This window comes from Schistocerca serialis, chromosome 5 (genome assembly GCF_023864345.2).
Source record: "Schistocerca serialis cubense isolate TAMUIC-IGC-003099 chromosome 5, iqSchSeri2.2, whole genome shotgun sequence".
In the NCBI taxonomy this organism is placed as follows: Eukaryota; Metazoa; Arthropoda; class Insecta; order Orthoptera; family Acrididae; genus Schistocerca; species Schistocerca serialis.
In genome coordinates, this window is record NC_064642.1 from 86,619,493 (window position 1) to 86,640,341 (window position 20,849).

General features: G+C 40.4%; 1 protein-coding gene across 1 annotated transcript in view; it reads left to right on the forward strand.

Annotated features, from left to right (window-relative positions):
• The window catches only part of LOC126481760 (Down syndrome cell adhesion molecule-like protein Dscam2), a 723,682-nt gene that overhangs the window by 605,069 nt on the left and 97,764 nt on the right, over positions 1 to 20,849 (forward strand). Inside the window, exon 16 of the mRNA XM_050105715.1 lies at positions 10,100 to 10,252. Coding sequence (XP_049961672.1) covers positions 10,100 to 10,252 — 153 coding nt within the window. The remainder of the gene's footprint in view (positions 1 to 10,099; positions 10,253 to 20,849) is intronic.

The following is a 20,849-nucleotide window of genomic DNA, read 5'->3' on the forward strand; positions in this document are numbered from 1 at the left end:
GCATCTGGTTGAGACCTTCCACTCTGATGCAAACCAAAGAACCTTGACTGACTCTAGGTACAATGCTGCAAATTGTTAACTCTGCTTGCATTCTTCAGCACTTCTACCAACCACACACAGGAACTGAGGATGTCCTCAGAACCCAAGAGACAGGCGTCATTGGTGCCAACTTGCAGACTACTGCACCCTGCACCCTCATTAGCCAAAGGCAGGGCCTCCTCCACATCTTGAATGAGACAACCTGGCAGACACACTGAATGCACATTGAAATTCTTTCCAGCTTTGGACATTATTTCCCTAAAAGGCTCCATAACATGCTTAATTTAGAGCTTCCAATAACTAGTAAACCCTCCCCCCCCCCCCCCATGTGCCTAATCGGACCCTGATGAAGGAGTGGCCTCCTGTCCACTCACAAAGCGAATGGGCGAGGTCAGACTGCCAGCCTCCACACTGACTCTCCACCTCAAGTGGCAAACCTGCTTAACAAGCCACCACTCACCCTGCATGAGCACGAATCCCCCATGTTGACTACACAAGAAGTTTCCTCAATAGCAGAGCCCATTGGCAAAAGAAGCAATGCCTGAGCTGAGGTGTCCCATGCAATGCGCCTATTTCTCCACTGCCTTCACATCCCAAGGTAGCAGCCTCCGGATAGCTGACAATGGCTGTTCATGAACTGCAGCCAGCTCCTCCTGCAATTGCATGCAGCACGCACTCCATCCTCCTACTAGTAACTTAAGAATTAAACTATGAAAACAAACAGAAAAGCTAAATATGTGACTCACTAGTCTCTTGGCACTTCACCAATGGAGGCTGGCAAGTGATTAAGTGAAGAATTGAGGAATATGCTACATACTCCAACATCTTGCTCCCATAGGGATTGCAGAAACAAAATTAAGTTAATTACAGTACACACAGATGCAATTAAACAGTTATTCTTACCACACTCAATATGTGAATTGAATGAAAAGGAAACCGAACAACTGTACATTGTTGTTATAAATGGAAATGAATTGTTATAACTGTCAGAATTTGCATTTGAATGCCACTGTAAGCCTCTATAAAATAAAGTAAAAACTAACCCTTCATATCATGTACCACTCAGAAAATTTCTTCCTGCGAGGTCTTGTCTTGTCCTTTTAAAATAGTAGATGATAATAAGTTAAAATTAATTATCACTACTAAGAATACAATTTCATTTAATAGAGCAAAGTTGCACTTTTAAACGTCATGAGCATTTACTGCCAGTGTACCAATGAAAGCTTATACACCAATAAACAGTGGAAAGATCAGTGTGGTGTTATTTGCTGGGAGACCTTGATGGTTTTGCAATTTCCTACTGGGAAGATATCATTTATTTGTGATGTATGAATGACATGTTAGAGTCATCTCTTTGACAGGTACTTTCCCTTGCTTACCTCAACAAAATTCCATGTAAGACATTTTGATGTTTGCAAAACACTTCCAGTAAGCATACAGTCCACATGCTCACTGAAGATTTTCTGTGTGATGGCTGCCGCCACACTTTTTCACAAAAACTACAAAAGTGATAGCTTGTTTATCACATGTTCTGCCAATCTTGTGTTGATGCTCAAGTGTATGAAAGTAAAAGTATAAGGCAAGTTGAAAAAAATATACTACCTGAGGATAGACAAGAAAGGTATTGCACAAGATGATTTAGCTTCTAATTTCCTTCAAAGCTGCCGCTACAACTCTGCGTGCGTAACTTGGCAATTCTTCCCTCTCTTGAGATATTTACCTGCCCAGACAGCCAAGTTCATTGAAGCGCCTGCTTCTGAGTGGGGTGTTATGCTATCCCTGTTTCAAATCTTCCCCACAGATTAACAACAATGGCTGGGGTGCCAGCCAGCTTGGGTATGGAGTTTAGGTGGTTTCGCACATCCCCCTAGGAGAATGCCGGTTTGGTACCCACATTCTGCCTCAGATACACACTACATAAATATTTAGAAAACTTTCTCTCACTTGCACATGGACTTTACTCTCCTTCCTGGGGAGTGAATATGAGACTGATGACCTTTGATGTTTATTCTCTCTAAACCCATAATCAGCAGCAGCTTTAGACAGTTACAAAACTCTGCTTCTGAAGCAAAGTAAAGAATTCCAGGCTACCATGTTCCTGGCAATCATTGATTTTGAAAAGGCCTTCATTTCTGTGAAACATTAAGTGCAGTGGCAGGTGTTGCACAAGTATGGTGTGCCACAGAAGATTCTAACCAACATCAAAGACCTTTCTGATCACTATAAATGATGTGTGTCCCTGAAAGGAAATCTCACAGGGCCAACAAGAGTCCAGCAGGGATATCTTTTGTCACCAATACTTTTTCTATTTTTCCTTGACTCAGTTATGAGAAGAGTCACAGCAGGCACAAGAAGAGAAATCTGATGGGGATCCATGAATGTCTGGAGGATTTGGATTGCACAGATGACTGTCCTATTAGCTCAAATGCTAGCAGATATGAAAGTTAAATTAAATTCCAAAACAAGCTGAGATTGCTGGCCTCAAGATAAATATAGATAAAACAAAGGAAGTGAGAGTAAATTCTGGGAATATGGGAAATGCCTCTGTTTACAGGGGAGCAGCAGGTGGAGACTATCAACTCATTCTTATATCTGGGTAGTTGGTAGCTGGAGAAGATATAAAGAACCACATAAAAAAGACAAATGCTGCATTCAAACAGTTGTATCCAATATGGCAAAACAGAAACATCATGTACATGAAAGAGGGTAGGAGGGGGAAGTAAAGAGAATTAGAAGGACCAGGGCAGAAATGAGGAAATGTCAGGGACAGAGATAGTTGGCAAGTTCTGCTAGATACTCTATGCCCCCATTGCAGCCAAAGGAATTAAGTTAGTAAGTTACAGGTTGCTGCTGTAATAGCCACTCTTGTTGTGTTGATACCTGTTGTCCTATTGTCCAAAAGTGGACACACTCAGGTTTCTCAGTACGCCTGCCAGGTGCACTTCATTTGGATCTGTAACATGGCCTGTGTGGCATTCTTGCTGCTACTGTGACAAACAGATTCTATGTATCCAGTGCAACCATAATCAGTATAAAAACCTGTGTGATAGGGGCTTGTGTCTGTTTATGATGCTAAGAGTTTTTAGAAGAGAAAAGCAAAGTATGATAGCAAGAAGGAGATGAATGAGGATCCAAGAGGAAGTTTTTGGGTGAGAGATCATCCAGTTTGAGAGCTTTAGCAGGTATCCACTATTCAGACACATCCTGTGTGGAATGACATATCATAAGGCTGATTCCGTGTGAGTGACTACAACCATATCTTGACTCATGCCTTGAAGCTTGGTAGACATTGTAAGTAAGCCTGGCCTGCTTGTTTCTTGCAGATAAAGAAACTCAAACCTTCAGGCTTGATGTGAACTCACCAATCATAATGCTAAGGTGACATCTCTATGCTTTTTCCATTGTTGAATGAGAAAGACACTGACTGAGGAGACAGCTGTTATAGCAGTCAAAGGACTTGTGTACAACAACAGAACAAGCAGCAGTTATAGCTATTATATTTCGGTGTCTCCTATCCAATGTCCAATGGTCCTGCTGATGAAGGAATAGCTAATTTTCTTCAGACGTTGAGGGTTACTACTAAGGAATAACAAAAGATGAAAAAAAGCAAAGTACTTTTTAATCCCTTTTCATTACTAACATAGACAAATATGTACATAAAAATGCCACAATCGCTGACATAGCATGCCTTGTGGCACACTTCACAATTTCTCTTTGGCAACTGTTCTCTCCAGCTTTCTGAAGAGCACAGATCTCCTTTTGCATTCCTTACTGGACTAATATCACTAGGAGAAAAGATTTGACAGATACATGGCTTAGCAGTGGGATAAAAAGAGACTGTTTCCAGAATAAATATTTCACTCTGAAGTGGAGTATCTGCTGTTGTGAAACTACTTGGTCAATTAAATCTTTGTGTTAGAGGAGGATTAGAACCCAGACCCATGGATTTTGTAGAGTTATCCATATCTACTTCCGTGCTCCAGTCTACTAGTACATTTCTCTGTGTTATTCTTTTTTACCAACTGTGTCAGTCTAGCAGAGTCTGGAGAAGAACCTATAGTTGGAAAAACCAGAGGGAAGAGCTGACAGATTGAAACTCTAAGGCATACCTTGATAGCGCAGTTGGTAGGGCACTGTTCACAAGTGACGAGGGCCCAGGTTTGAGCACCATACTAGCACAAAATTTTATTATGTCGCAATATTATGCAAAAGACAGTTGCTACTCACCATATAGCAGAAATGCTGAGTCTCAGGTAGGCACAACAAACAGACTGTCAGAAAGTGAGCTTTTGGTCAACAAGGCCTTCGTTGGATATAGCCAACATACACACACTCACTCACGCAAACACAACTCACACACACATGACCACAGACTCTGGCTACTGAAGCAAGTAGCATTTGCCTGAATATGTGTGTCTATAATCAACGAAGACCTTGGTGTATGAAAGCTCACTTTGTGGCAGTCTTTTTGTTGTACCTATCTGCAACTCGACATCTTTGCCATATGGCGAGTAACAAGTATCCTTTTCATAAAGCCTTGTTTATTCTGAAGCAATGCCTTGCAACACTGTGACATGCTACAAAAATGTGCTGTGTGTCATCTAGTAGTGTGCTACAAAAGGCAAGATCTTGCAGCATATATTGCATGGGGCAGGTTAATTTATACCAAAGCAACAGAATTTGTGCCACACTGAGTCGGTCTTGCAGGAACATAGGTGATCAAGTGACTGCACTGGCGGCTTAGTTTGTCATTGCACATGCTGTTAGCAATGAAAATGAAAATCAACAGAAAACAAAATGATGATCGAAGAGGAGAATATGTCAAGAAGGCTCACATATGAAGTGGAAATTCCCTCACTGTATGGGAGTGATAGATGGCAAGCATATACAAATTACATGTCCTGCCAAGACAAAGTGAATATATAAACTAAAAATAAAATCATTTACCATTATGCTTATGGCAGTTGTAGACACAAATTACTGTTTTCACTGCATATGTGTTGGATGTCAGGTCCCCATATCTGATGGAGGACTTTTCAAGAACACTGCGTTTCTCAAAGCATTAACAGAAAATAAATTAAACATTCATCCCTCAGATTCTCTTCCAATCAGAGAAAATCTGAGCCCATATGTTTCAGTAGCAGATGATGCATGTCCAGTGACCAAAAATATCATGAAGCAATATGGTGGGCAATTAGCGAAGCCACAGGAGAGCATATTTAATTACCAATCTTCTCGAGCAAGACGTATTGTCAAAACTGCATTTTGAAGATGTAGATAATGGTGCAGTTGTTCTCGGAGCTTGAACACTAAGTACCCACAATCATACAGGTTTGTGAAGCATACCTCGAAGACCATGCACAACTAGTACGAGAAGAGTTCAACGAGTATTTCATGCCGCTATAAGGAAAGGTTGAAAGGCAGGACATACACCAGTAGAATCATACTATGTCCTGCAATATATATTAATTATTTATTTACTAAAATGTATATTAATTTATGTAAATAAACATAATTATATAAATGAACTCTAACTTTTCAGTTACTTTCTTCCTACAAACTCGTTTATGTAGTTTACTGGGGCAGAATAAATTCTGAAATTACTATTGCGTCTATTGATTACATATTATTCAAATGCATTTGGTAGAAGGTGCTATGTGTAAGCTATTGATTACAACAATAACTTAGAAGACTGAGACTTTCTGTGAACAGAATAAAATTTAAAAATATACTTATTGATAATTTTATGATGATGGATTGGTATACTACAGCAGTCAGTTGTAAAATATGTATAGTTATTGAACTGTCATGACTTAACTGAGCTGTTCATTCCTGCATGTGGTTCCGTCACATTGAGAATAAATTTTAATGTTCATACAATAACCATTTCCTTTCCATAGTAGGCACTGAGCCATGTTTTTTTTAATTTGTTGCACAATGAAATGCACTTCTCAGTTTCTTAATGTTCATCTTCACTGTGCCCTCACCAATTTCATATTTTGAACCGAGGTTCCATATAACATCTCTTTTTTATAACATTATTTTTATAATTGCTTTTATGTACATCCCACAGAACATCGGATTGTTTGTAGTCATCTATGAACTCTAAAAGACTTTTCATTGAACAGCTCCATGTTTTTGAAGTTAGTGCTGCCACACAGAAAATGTCGCATATGAATCCACTCAGCTTGGGAGCTAGCTGCGGCAGCTTGCGACACAATGCAAGGTGTCATCTGTGTTGCATGAATCATGTCACAACATACATCACTACAGTGCACAGCACTGCTGCATGTCACAATGTTGCTAACTGTTGCCACAGTGTAAACAAGGCTTAATATTGCGACATTCCATCCAGAATTTTTCATTGTTTGATTTTATTATGTCAGTATGTTTTCCAACAGCTTGCTCTCCATTCCATAGCGAAAATTCATTCTGAAAATCACAATTCATATTAATTTATTTTATTTATGTGTTGCCACACCTGTCAGTGTTGGTCCTCTCACAGTGACTGCTAACACCAAACTCTGCTGATGTGAAACTTTGGAATTCTTGGCAGATCTGTTTAATGTACAGTTCTCAGTTCTGCCCTGTTTAATATACAGTTCTCAGTTCTGCCACTAGACCACATTATTTTAACCCCACAATATTATTTGGCCAACTGCTCAACGTCTTGGAAGTGTCTGCTGCTGGTAGTTGCTGGTACAAGGCCTGACCAGAAAGTAAGTGCCATTTTGGAAAAACAAATGATAAAAACATTTTTTCAAACCAAAATTTATTTTTGCAGGAAAAAAACATTTTCTACATAGTTGCCTCTATTGTTCAGACATTTGTCATAGTGGAAAACCATCTTTCTATGCCATCTTCACAGAAAAATGCCACCAGTGAAGACAGCCACAGGTGAGCACCATTTCCTATGTCATCATCACGGTCAGAGTGCCTTCCTTCAAAATCATGCTTCAAGTTTAAGAACAAATTGTGGTGAGTGGGTGAGAGATTGGGGCTGTATGGGGGGTGATCAAACTGCTCCCAACTGAATTGCTGAATAAGGCTTTCAGTTACAGCAGCAGATTGCAAATGTGCATTGGCATGAAGCAACACAATGCCTTGACAGAGCAGCCCACACATTATGTTTTGAATTGCATGCCAAAATTTTCTCAGTTTTTCACAGTATCATACTGCATTGCTTGTTCCAGCTCTGAGAAGGAACTCAACAAGCAGAAAACGGTGCATCTGTGTGAAAAAATAGTTTAAGAAATGCTCTGTCTTGTAAAAATAAATTTTGGCTTGAAGAAAATATTTTATGAGTTTCTTTCCAGAATGGCACTTACTTTCCAGACGTGCCTCATATATAGTAAATCCCAATGCCCAAAGTGTGGCAATCTTTTTGTAGTAATTCCATCTGGAAGTTCCACCCCTTAGTACAATCCTAATTTTGTTTGAACATGCATGACACATTTGAGATGTGTTCTGAGGAACCAGAAATATTTCCTACATTTCTTCAACAGCTGAATTTACTCTATCTCATATTAAGTTGGAAACAGATGCAGTAAAAGATGGCACATTACCCTTGCTAGACCCAGTGGTATGAAGGAAAGCCAACAAAATGCTGGGACACAGCATGTACTGTAAGCCAACTCACACCAGTACATTTCAGCAATTCAGAAAAACAAATTAATCAAACGTTCCATCTGAAATGAGTCAGGCCCAGGTAACACTATGAAGAAGTGGAGGCACCCACTCCCCATGGCCTTCTTGCTGTACTTCAGTAGAAATTTTTCATGAACTGAAAGAATAGTCAATTGACACAGTGTTAAAGGTATTAAAAGTAAAATTCAGCTGAGAAAACTTTTAAATTACAAGGAGACAAAAGACTGGCTAGTAATTACCTTCAGGCAGCAAAATTCCAAGTACTGTCAATAGAAATACTTAAAAGAGGAAGAAAAACGATCTCTAGCTATCAGCACTTAAGTTCCTGGCTCAGGGCATAAAGAAAGATTGGTTGGGAAGGAGGAACACATAACTCAGTCCCCAATGTGAGGAAGAAGTGGTATTATATTTGTCTTTCTCCACTTGAAAAACTGAGCAACTTTGGGTATCCTGACAAAGAAAAGCACAGCCTTGGAAAACAAGGCATGTATAATATTCTGCATCAGTGTGGAATGTCTGTATTGGTCTGAAGTTTTTCATGGTGCAAGAGTGGTGCACTGAACGCCCTTGCCTAGATGTCTGGGACAACTAGACAAATCAGAAGTAGCAGAAAAATTTCTGTGCTCAGGATACACATTCACATGACAGACAACTTTGTGAATAGAGATTCTGTATCCCCACTCAGTTTAGTCTGTAAACCTACAGTTTCTGCCATCAGATCTTGCGAAGCAGGACAGAAATTTCAAACAAAAAACAATTTTCAAAACAGCAGAGAACCCACACAGAACCAGTTCTGTTTTGGCTTCCAGCCACAGTGAAGCCCTGATCTAACACTAGTGACCATGTGCACATGTGGAAAGCCACACTTCAGTTCTCAGTAGGAGATTCTCAACACATACCATCATGAAGCAACTCCAGTGAACAGTGTGGATGCTGACAGCCATTACTTGCCAGCAGAAGCAACCACCTGAGAATTTTGTGGAGTGGCTTCAATTGAATATTGTGGAGTTTATGCAGTGTAAACAGATCCTAAAACTGTATCTTCCGTGTGTTAGTTACCTGCAGATCAGTACCTAATCTTAACCAGCTGTTCAGCTGCAGCAGTTGATGTTCACATAACAGATATTTCTGAAGTCAACTATTCGACGAACTGGAGCCACACCACTAAGCACATATGTAACTGCACTGTAACCAATACCCATGATTGGACAGTGACTGTTGGGCTGTCACAGATTGTCATGTCTTGAGCAGTGCATGTCATAACAAGTCATTATCATTACCATGACAAAATTGGCTGCTGCATATGACTCACAATTTATCTCTGAACTCCATTGCTCTTTACTGAACTTGGAGACCAGCAAATTGCTAAAAACATTAATCTGGTTCACATATATGGTATAATGTGGAAATTTGTTGTTTTTAAGGAGATTGTTTGCAGCATAGGAGAGTATAATGAAAAACACTCCTAAGTGAATCCTGTTTCAACACTTGGGAATACGATCTGCCTCTTTTGCTACCACTGTGTGTGACAAAATTCTGCTGGTCCAGTATTTTTGGTGATTGGTCCTTCTCTTCTTCTCTGTGTAAAGAACTTTTTCCATTCTGAAATTAATTCAGCTTTGTTCTTTCTTTATTTTGGTGTGTTAGACTTGCTGGTAGTGTAGTTTTTACAGTGCATGAATGTCAGTATTATGTTTTTCTGTGCAGTGTGTAGTTTTGCTTTTCTCTCTCATATCTTTTGTCCATATGCATTATGTGTGTGACAATAAATGTTCTAGTCCTACATGTCATGTTGTCATTTAAGGCACAGCTGCCTTTTCAAAACTTATGTGTAATTTTGTGTTTCCTTCTTAAGATAGATTTCTCTGCCAGTTATTCTCTCCTTGGATATTCCTCTTAGTTATGAACTATAGGAGAGTGTTTGGCCACTTATGTTCCTATTGGCTAAATCTTCTTATTGGACTTTAACATTGCAGTGCTTTTGTATAGCTTCATGTTTTTGCTTTATCTGAGATAGTGTATCCAGTGTGTGTGTGTGTGTGTGTGTGTGTGTGTGTATGCGCGCGTGCGTGCGCGCATATGAGAGAGAGAGAGAGAGAGAGAGAGAGAGAGAGAGAGAGAGAGAGAGAGAGAGAGAGAGGAGGAGGGGAGATTTGGGGTGGAGGGGCCAGGAGGAAGGGATGGGGAGGCTGGAGATATACCAAGTCCTACTGCCTCGTTTGCATGGAATTCCATTTTCATTTCCTTGACGTGTGCTTACACTTGTTAGAAGCAAGAATGATGTATTTTTTATTTCAGGTGTAGTCTTTCTATTTTTTCTGTGTAGATTTTTGTGTCATGTTCAAAATAGTTTCAGTATTTTGTAAATCAAAGTGCAAAATATTGGTATAATTATGCTAGTTTAATGTTTCAGTTCCAAGTATGCCACCTGAGGATGTGCGCTGTGTTGGTTTGTCTTCCCATTCTGTACAAGTCAGCTGGCAGCCACCACCCACATCACACAGCAATGGTGTTCTGCAAGGCTACAAGCTGCACTATGAACCTCTTCTTGATGATCTTTGGCATGGTAAATAATTTCCTTGACTGTTTTCCGTGAGACCTACTTTCAGAGTACTTCATTAAAATTCACTGTAACCCAGAAGGGCTACCAAAATCTTTGATAACTTATGCAGAAAAATTAAATCAAATTCCTGGAAGATAGCAATGCTAAATTTGCTTCTGGCAACTCATATTCCATAGAAACAAAATAGTCTTTTCTTGTATGTGGTTTCATTTGCAAATAAAAGAATGCAGTCACATTGAAATGCAGATAAAGTTAATAACCATAAATTATCTCAGTACATATCACCAAACTATATCATGTAAGTGATGATGCAATATGTAACTGATAAACCAGTTAGGAAAAATATATCTAAAAAGAAAGACGATGTGACTTACCAAATGAAAGTGCTGGCAGGTTGACAGACACACAAACAAACACAAACATACACACAAAATTCAAGCTTTCACAACAAACTGTTGCCTCATCAGGAAAGAGGGAAGGAGAGGGAAAGACGAAAGGATGTGGGTTTTAAGGGAGAGGGTAAGGAGTCATTCCAATCCCTGGAGCGGAAAGACTTACCTAAGGGGGAAAAAGGGACGGGTATACACTCGCACACACACACATATCCATCCACACATGTACAGACACAAGCAGACATATTTAAAGACAAAGAGTTTGGGCAGAGATGTCAGTCGAGGCAGAAGTGCAGAGGCAAAGATGTTGTTGAATAACAGGTGAGGTATGAGTGGTGGCAACTTGAAATTAGCTGAGGTTGAGGCCTGGTGGATAACGGGAAGAGAGGATATATTGAAGAGCAAGTTCCCATCCCCGGAGTTCGGATAGGTTGGTGTTAGTGGGAAGTATCCAGATAACCCGGACGGTGTAACACTGTGCCAAGATGTGCTGGCCGTGCACCAAGGCATGTTTAGCCACAGGGTGATCCTCATTACCAACAAACACTGTCTTCCTGTGTCCATTCATGCAAATGGACAGTTTGTTGCTAGTCATTCCCACATAGAATGCGTCACAGTGTAGGCAGGTCAGTTGGTAGATCACGTGGGTGCTTTCACACGTGGCTCTGCCTTTGATCGTGTACACCTTCCGGGTTACAGGACTGGAGTAGGTGGTGGTAGATCAACACCTTCAACCCATTACATGCAGTCTCCCATCCTTCATCAAAGACACCAACCACTTTCTCGAACGCCTGGAATCCTTACCCAATCCGTTACCCCCAGAAACCATTCTTGTAACCATTGATGCCACTTCCTTATACACAAATATCCCGCACGTCCAGGGCCTCGCTGCGATGGAGCACTTCCTTTCACGCCCATCACCTGCCACCCTACCTAAAACCTCTTTCCTCATTACCTTAGCCAGCTTCATCCTGACCCATAACTTCTTCACTTTTGAAGGCCAGACATACCAACAATTAAAGGGAACAGCCATGGGTACCAGGATGGCCCCTTCGTACGCCAACCTATTCATGGGTCGCTTAGAGGAAGCCTTCTTGCTTACCCAGGCCTGCCAACCCAAAGTTTGGTACAGATTTATTGATGACATCTTCATGATCTGGACTCACAGTGAAGAAGAACTCCAGAATTTCCTCTCCAACCTCAACTCCTTTGGTTCCATCAGATTCACCTGGTCCTACTCCAAATCCCATGCCACTTTCCTTGATGTTGACCTCCACCTGTCCAATGGCCAGTTTCACACGTCCGTCCACATCAAACCCACCAACAAGCAACAGTACCTCCATTACGACAGCTGCCACCCATTCCACATCAAACGGTCCCTTCCCTACAGCCTAGGTCTTCGTGGCAAACGAATCTGCTCCAGTCCGGAATCCCTGAAGCATTACACCAACAAACTGACAACAGCTTTCGCATCCCGCAACTACCCTCCCGACCTGGTACAGAAGCAAATAACCAGAGCCACTTCCTCATCCTCTCAAACCCAGAACCTCCCACAGAAGAACCACAAAAGTGCCCCACTTGTGACAGGATACTTTCCGGGACTGGATCAGATTCTGAATGTGGCTCTCCAGCAGGGATATGACTTCCTCAAATCCTGCCCTGAAATGAGATCCATCCTTTATGAAATCCTCCCCACTCCACCAAGAGTGTCTTTCTGCCGTCCACCTAACCTTCGTAACCTCTTAGTTCATCCCTATGAAATCCCCAAACCACCTTCCCTACCCTCTGGCTCCTACCCTTGTAACCGCCCCTGGTGTAAAACCTGTCCCATGCACCCTCCCACCACCACCTACTCCAGTCCTGTAACCCGGAAGGTGTACACGATCAAAGGCAGAGCCACGTGTGAAAGCACCCACGTGATCTACCAACTGACCTGCCTACACTGTGACGCATTCTATGTGGGAATGACCAGCAACAAACTGTCCATTCGCATGAATGGGCACAGGCAGACAGTGTTTGTTGGTAATGAGGATCACCCTGTGGCTAAACATGCCTTGGTGCACGGCCAGCACATCTTGGCACAGTGTTGCACCGTCCGGGTTATCTGGATACTTCCCACTAACACCAACCTATCCGAACTCTGGAGATGGGAACTTGCTCTTCAATATATCCTCTCTTCCCGTTATCCACCAGGCCTCAATCTCAGCTAATTTCAAGTTGCCGCCACTCATACCTCACCTGTTATTCAACAACATCTTTGCCTCTGCACTTCTGCCTCGACTGACATCTCTGCCCAAACTCTTTGTCTTTAAATATGTCTGCTTGTGTCTGTATATGTGTGGATGGATATGTGCGTGTGTGCGAGTGTATACCCGTCCCTTTTTCCCCCTTAGGTAAGTCTTTCTGCTCCCGGGATTGGAATGACTCCTTACCCTCTTCCTTGAAACCCACATCCTTTCGTCTTTCCCTCTCCTTCCCTCTTTCCTGATGAGGCAACAGTTTGTTGTGAAAGCTTGAATTTTGTGTGTATGTTTGTGTTTGTTTGTGTGTCAGTCGACCTGCCAGCACTTTCATTTGGTAAGTCACATCATCTTTGTTTTTAGATATATTTTTCCTACGTGGAATGTTTCCCTCTATGATAAACCAGTTAACTGCATGATCCCAGAATTATCCTCATTTTACTATCATCTTCCCAACAACAAATATTACAGCTTTTTATTGTTTTGCCTGAATTTTATTTGTGCTCTCCATTGTTGAGGACAAAACTACTGTGAACTCGGCATTCAGTGTTGGATAAGAAACAGGAGGAAATTTCCCAGTCACTAGTAAGCTTTTGGCATACATTAAGAAGGACCTTATGCATGCCTCCTTGTTAAGGCATTAGTGAAGGTGGTTTGTCATTGCACTCAATTGTGGATGTTGTATCAAATGAACAGTAATAGAGATGACTGTTACCTGTGTCAGTCCAATTTTCTTTTTTAATACCCAGGATACATTTCAAGGGGGTCTGCCCTCTTTCTCAGGCACATACAGTGGCTCACATGTGTGTATTTGTTAGCTGCAGCAAGTCATCAGGATTGCATTTCATTTTGTAGTTGCTCCAGTAAGTTGCTTACTGCAAGCCATTATGTAAACACTTCACACAATGCAATGCCTCCAAAAACTTAATAGCCTGCTGTATGCATGTTGTTGCAGGTGCATAGGATGCTGGTCTTCAAATTCATAAAAAGTCTGAAATTAAGTCTGGTACTGCTACTGCCTTAAAGCAAAATAAAGTTGTAAATATCAGGGACACTATTCACTGTGAAGTTCTATCTGCTCACTCTGTATTTGTAGGCTGTAAGTTTGTTTTCTCATAGTTCTAATACTATGGATGCAGGTAACCATTGGATGACAGTTGCTATTTTCTTGGTTACCTTGAAAGTTTTATCTTCAAAATAAAATGCAAACAAGACAGATGGCTGCATAAAGCAAAAATATATTTGAGAACATCTGTATCCACTTGCGGCAGTGGCTGAAACCCTTGAATTGTGTTAGGATATTGATAAAAACTTTTACTGGTGTAGATAGTTGTTGTAATTTTCTTGTATCATAAAGAGGCCTATTTGGATTAAATAATGTTACAGATGTCTGTGCAGAGAATTTTTGGCATGCAGTGTAACATTTAATGCTGTATTGAATCTGATGTAACTGTGTGGATCATGGAACATCAAGCTCATGAGAGGTAGGGGTTATTCTGTGTTTGTGTCTTCACATTACAGTTTCATTCAGACATGCAAGCATTGCAATGTAGTATACAGACACCATATGGACACAAGATATTGTAACCATCATCGATGTATCCATGGCTCAACAGGCTAAAATGACAGTAAAATATTTGTCTTTCCCTGTGCAGGAATCACAAAATTTGCTATCATAAGAGTTGTGAATTCCAAGACGTGGCAGTTTCTGTTGGTTCTGGAGGTATGCTCAGATAGCCAAATTTTTTAAAGCGACCACTTGCTGATAAGCGGGAAATCCAGGTTCGAATCCCATTCAGGCACAAATTTTGTCACAAACAGCTGACATCAATCTGTACTCACATAATGAAAATACATTTTGTAATAAAATATTAATTACCACCTACAAATAAATTAAGCTGTGATCAAGAAACTTGGTGATCATGCTAATTTTTCTCTACATATTCACACTTCAATGTGATACATTTTTCATAATGGTGAATGACATGATGGAGACCTTGGTTGTAGAAATCTGCATTCTAGCTATTCAGGAAACGTTCCAGCTGTAAAAATCACCTAGTCATCATTTTTGAAGCAGAAAGAAGTGGCATGTACAAATGTATTCTTTGCAGAATGAGCTACATCTATGGTAGGTAGCAAAAATATCACCTCGGGAAGCTTCTCACAAGACTTTGTCTTTACAGCCTAGTCTAATCTCATCTCGAGATTTTGATAGTATGGTTCTGAGCTATTTTGTGCCTCATAAGCATAATCTCTTAGCACTACACCATGTGAGTCCAAAAGCTGACCAAGTGTCACCTTGCCCAATGACAGTTGGCTCTCTTGTCTTTTCCAGAGGAAGGGAAACCACATGTTTCAATGTTGCTTTACTCCCTTGTCTAAGGGCCACAGTAGTACACTCAAAACTCATCCAAGATAATTAAGCAGCTAAATAAATCATATGGCCCACTACAGCTACAACATTTTCGTAGCTGCCTTGGTTTGGCAGGCTTTGTGAATGTTTGTTAGTTTGTTAGTTATGTGTTCCGTATATCTTTTGAATGATTCTTTTACCAAAATGATGTGTAACAAGTCAGTTTACTCCCTCTCCCTCCATCCCTCAAAAAACTTTTGTTGCTGCACATTTTATTTTTCTTCATCACCAACAGCTTTAATAACAGGCAATAAAGATCAGTTTTTCCTCTGGTGTTGTTGGTATGGACATCACTATTCTTCTCAACTTATGGTGAATTATTTATCATGAATGTCATAAGGGAATATATGTATTGTGATGGTGCAGTTAAAGTTCCTAAGGCTTGGATGGAGTTCATACTTGATGATTGCAGGTGAACACCACAAATTATTCTTATTGGTCATTTTTGTACAATCAGTGCTCTATTTCTAAGTGATGAGTTACCCCACATAAATTATTCAATAAGACAGAACTCTTCTTGTGCACAGTGCACGTGTCTCTTGCCCAAGTTCACACTTCCCTCTGTATCATGTCACACTCTCTGAGTGGAAAGAGAGAAAAGAAACAGAAACAGTGAAAGCTCCACTTGTGGTGTGTGATTTTGTTTTGTATGCCCCAAGAACATTGATTACAAACAAAACAAATTTTCAGTCTTATTTAATTATTTTTGGCATGCTGAAGACAACAAGATTTGTATATTGCACAAATTTTTATCAGGCAGACAGATACAGACAGTTTTTTCTGGTTTTCATCTCTCAGTTTGCCACATGATCATGAGTTATTTGGTTTCATAATTGAAAAAAATCCTTTCACACAAAACACACTTGCAACTACATTATGGAAATGTGGAAACTCATCCCAAGGGAAACAACATAGAACTCCTAGACAGCTTTAATGAAAAAGAATTTGTCTTTTAGACAGAATTACATTACCAATCAACAAGTTCCAAATGGAGATGTACATGATCACGTTCAATTCAGATGGCAAATGGTCTCAAAAGCAGCCCAAAAGCAGATGTACGAAATGCAGTGTCCTCAAATGCTTAGAAAGGTATTCCTGTAATTCTTTCAATGCCACAGTGGATTGTTCAGAAGAAGTTTTCTTTAATGCCAGTGAGCTTAGGGAAATGGATAGTGTTCTTTGTCAGAAGTTGTCCCTTCCACAATGTGATTTCCATTGTAAACACATCTACTTTCGCCACAAAATCAGAAATAAGGTGCCTTTCACCCTGAAATATTTCACTGAGGGCAATCTGCAGTCAAGTCTATTTAAAATGCAAGGTCTGTAATCCATTCCAGATCCTCTCATTTTCATTCTTACTTTCCTTTTTTCTTCATAAATTCAAAAGTAGTGGATCTTAAATCTGAAATTCTTTCAGACATGTCCTTTGACGTAATCAGCATATTTTGCAGTAATATGTGTCATCTTCATACTCTTTGGTCAGTTCCATCAAAAACTGTTGCAACTGATGCTGTAATAATGTGTGCAACTTTCGGAAAATTTGCTGTTATCACCATCGCATGTCCCATGCCTGCATATTTAACACAAGTGTTTACCAGTGTACAGAACGGTTAATTGCATAAAAATTGTCTGTTGTCAGTCATTATAACTAGTAGCTGTTTTGTTGTCAATTAAATCTTTAAAGTCTTTCTGCTTGTTGTTGTAATGCCATTTCACAGCAAATTTTCAGTACCTGTCGATTATGCAACTACGTAACAGATATAAGAGTTCTCATCCTTCTTCTCTATGATTCCCATTCATTTTTGAAGAATTGCAGCAACATATTATTGGACTGCCTCTTTTCATACAAACAGCCACTGGACCTGTGAACTTCCTTTATATCACAAACAAATAACAAAGAATAAACAGCACTTACATCATGATTCTGCCAAACTGAAAAAAATTGTCCCAACCAAAATAAACCACAACAAATTCTGGAAGAAAGTGTTTCATGGCACTGCTAACTGAAATGTCATACTATACCTAGAAGGACCAAGCAAAGCTGAGACATAGCAAGTAGTGATGAGACAGGCCGAACCTCCGACCATACATGAGCAGCACATCATGCACCTGTGAAGTTTTGCACATTGTGGCCAATCCAGCCAAAAGATGTTATTGAATGAAAATGTGCAGAATATGTCAGGAGGTTAAGTTGTTCATTTCAGTTGTATGAAAAAGAAAAAAAAGAACTGAACATAATTGTTTGAACAGGTCAATTTTTCATCAATACGTTGTAGTTGTGGTCTTCAGTCCTGAGACTGGTTTGATGCAGCTCTCCATGCTACTCTATCCTGAGCAAGCTTCTTCATCTCCCAGTACCTACTGCAACCTACATCCTTCTGAATCTGCTTAGTGTATTCATCTCTTGGTCTCCCCCTACAATTTTTACCCTCCACGCTGCCATCCAATACTAAATTGGTGATCCCTTGATGCCTCAGAACATGTCCTATCAACCGATCCCTTCTTCTGGTCAAGTTGTGCCACAAACTTCTCTTCTCCCCAATCCTATTCAATGCTTCCTCATTAGTTATGTGATCTACCCATCTAGTCTTCAGCATTCTTCTGTAGCACCACATTTCGAAAGGTTCTATTCTCTTCTTGTCCAAACTATTTCCTTGCCATTGCCAGTCTACATTTTATATCCTCTCTACTTCGACCATCATCAGTTATTTTGCTCCCCAAATAGCAAAACTCCTTTACTACTTTAAGTGTCTCATTTCCTAATCTAATACCCTCAACATCACCCAACTTAATTCGACTACATTCCATTATCCTCGTATTGCTTTTGTTGATGTTCATCTTATATCCTCCCTTCAAGACACCATCCATTCCATTCAACTGCTCTTCCAAGTCCTTTGCTGTCTCTGACAGAATTACAATGTCATCGGCGAACCTCAAAGTTTTTATTTCTTCTCCATGGATTTTAATACCTACACCGAATTTTTCTTTTGTTTCCTTTACTGCTTGCTCAATATACAGATTGAATAACATTGGGGAGAGGCTACAACCCTGTCTTACTCCCTTCCCAACCACTGCTTCCCTTTCATTTCCCTCGACTCTTATAACTGCCATCTGGTTTCTGTACAAATTGTAAATAGCCTTTCGCTCCCTGTATTTTACCCCTGCCAGCTTTAGAATTTGAAAGAGAGTATTCCAGTCAACATTGTCAAAAGCTTTCTCTAAGTCTACAAATGCTAGAAACGTAGGTTTACCTTTCCTTAATCTTTCTTCTAAGATAAGTCGTAAGGTCAGTATTGCCTCACGTGTTCCAGTATTTCTACGGAATCCAAACTGATCTTCCCCGAGGTTGGCTTCTACTAGTTTTTCCATTCGTCTGTAAAGAATTCGCGTTAGTATTTTGCAGCTGTGGCTTATTAAACTGATTGTTCGGTAATTTTCACATCTGTCAACACCTGCTTTCTTTGGGATTGGAATTATTATATTCTTCTTGAAGTCTGAGGGTATTTCGCCTGTTTCATACATCTTGCTCACCAGATGGTAGAGTTTTCTCAGGACTGGCTCTCCCAAGGCCGTCAGTAGTTCCAATGGAATGTTGTCTACTCCGGGGGCCTTGTTTCGACTCAGGTCTTTCAGTGCTCTGTCAAACTCTTCACGCAGTATCATATCTCCCATTTCATCTTCATCTACATCCTCTTCCATTTCCATAATAGTGTCCTCAAGTACATCGCCCTTGTATAGACCCTCTATATACTCCTTCCACCTTTCTGCTTTCCCTTCTTTGCTTAGAACTGGGTTTCCATCTGAGCTCTTGATATTCATACAAGTGGTTCTCTTATCTCCAAAGGGGTCTTTAATTTTCCTGTAGGCAGTATCTATCTTACCCCTAGTGAGATAAGCCTCTACATCCTTACATTTGTCCTCTAGCCATGCCTGCTTAGCCATTTTGCACTTCCTGTCGATCTTATTTTTGAGACGTTTGTATTCCTTTTTGCCTGCTTCATTTACTGCATTTTTATATTTTCTCCTTTCATCAATTAAATTCAATATTTCTTCTGTTAGCCAAGGATTTCTACCAGCCCTTGTCTTTTTACCTACTTAATCCTCTGCTGCCTTCACTACTTCATCCCTCAGAGCTACCCATTCTTCCTCTACTGTATTTCTTTCCCCCATTCCTGTCAATTGTTCCCTTATGCTCTCCCTGAAACTCTGTACAACCTCTGGTTTAGTCAGTTCATCCAGGTCCCATCTCCTTAAATTCCCACCTTTTTGCAGTTTCTTCAGTTTTAATCTACAGGTCATAACCAATAGATTGTGGTCAGAGTCCACATCTGCCCCTGGAAATGTCTTACAATTTAAAACCTGGTTCCTAAATCTCTGTCTTACCATTATATAATCTATCTGATACCTTTTAGTATCTCCAGGGTTCTGCCATGTATACAACCTTCTTTCATGATTCTTAAACCAAGTGTTAGCTATGATTAAGTTGAGCTCTGTGCAAAATTCTACCAGCCGGCTTCCTCTTTCATTTCTTACCCCCAATCCATATTCACCTACTACGTTTCCTTCTCTCCCTTTTCCTACACTCGAATTCCAGTCACCCATGACTATTAAATTTTCGTCTCCCTTCCCTATCTGAATTGTTTCTTTTATTTCATCATACATTTCTTGAATTTCTTCGTCATCTGCAGAGCTAGTTGGCATATAAACTTGTACTACTGTAGTAGTTGTGGGCTTCGTATCTATCTTGGCCACAATAATGCGTTTGCTATGCTGTTTGTAGTAGCTTACCCGCATTCTTATTTTCCTATTCATTATTAAACCTACTCCTGCATTACCCCTATTTGACTTTGTGTTTATAACCCTGTAGTCACCTGACCAGAAGTCTTGTTCCTCCTGCCACCGAACTTCACTAATTCCCACTATATCTAACTTCAACCTATCCATTTCCCTTTTTAAATTTTCTAACCTACCTGCCCGATTAAGGGATCTGACATTCCATGCTCCGATCCGTAGAACACCAGTTTTCTTTCTCCTGATAACGACATCCTCTTGAGTAGTCCCCGCCCGGAGATCCGAATGGGGGACTATTTTACCTCCGGAATATTTTACCCAAGAGGACGTCATCATCATTTAATCATACAGTAAAGCTGCATACCGTCGGGAAAAATTACGGCTGTAGTTTCCCCTTGCTTTCAGCCATTCGCAGTACCAGCACAGCAAGGCCGATTTGGTTATTGTTACAAGGCCAGATCAGTCAATCATCCAGACTGTTGCCCTTGCAACTACTGAAAAGGCTGCTGCCCCTCTTCAGGAACCACACGTTTGTCTGGCCTCTCAACAGATACCCCTCCGTTGTGGTTGTACCTACGGTACGGCTATCTGTATCGCTGAGGCACGCAAGCCTCCCCACCAACGGCAGGGTCTATGGTTCATGGGGGGGTTCATCAATATATACACCCAAAAATCTGGAGCTTTCTACCCTGTTTACTGACTCCTGTTCATCTGCTACATCAAATCCCAGTATGACTCTATTTATTGTACAGAACTGAATATAA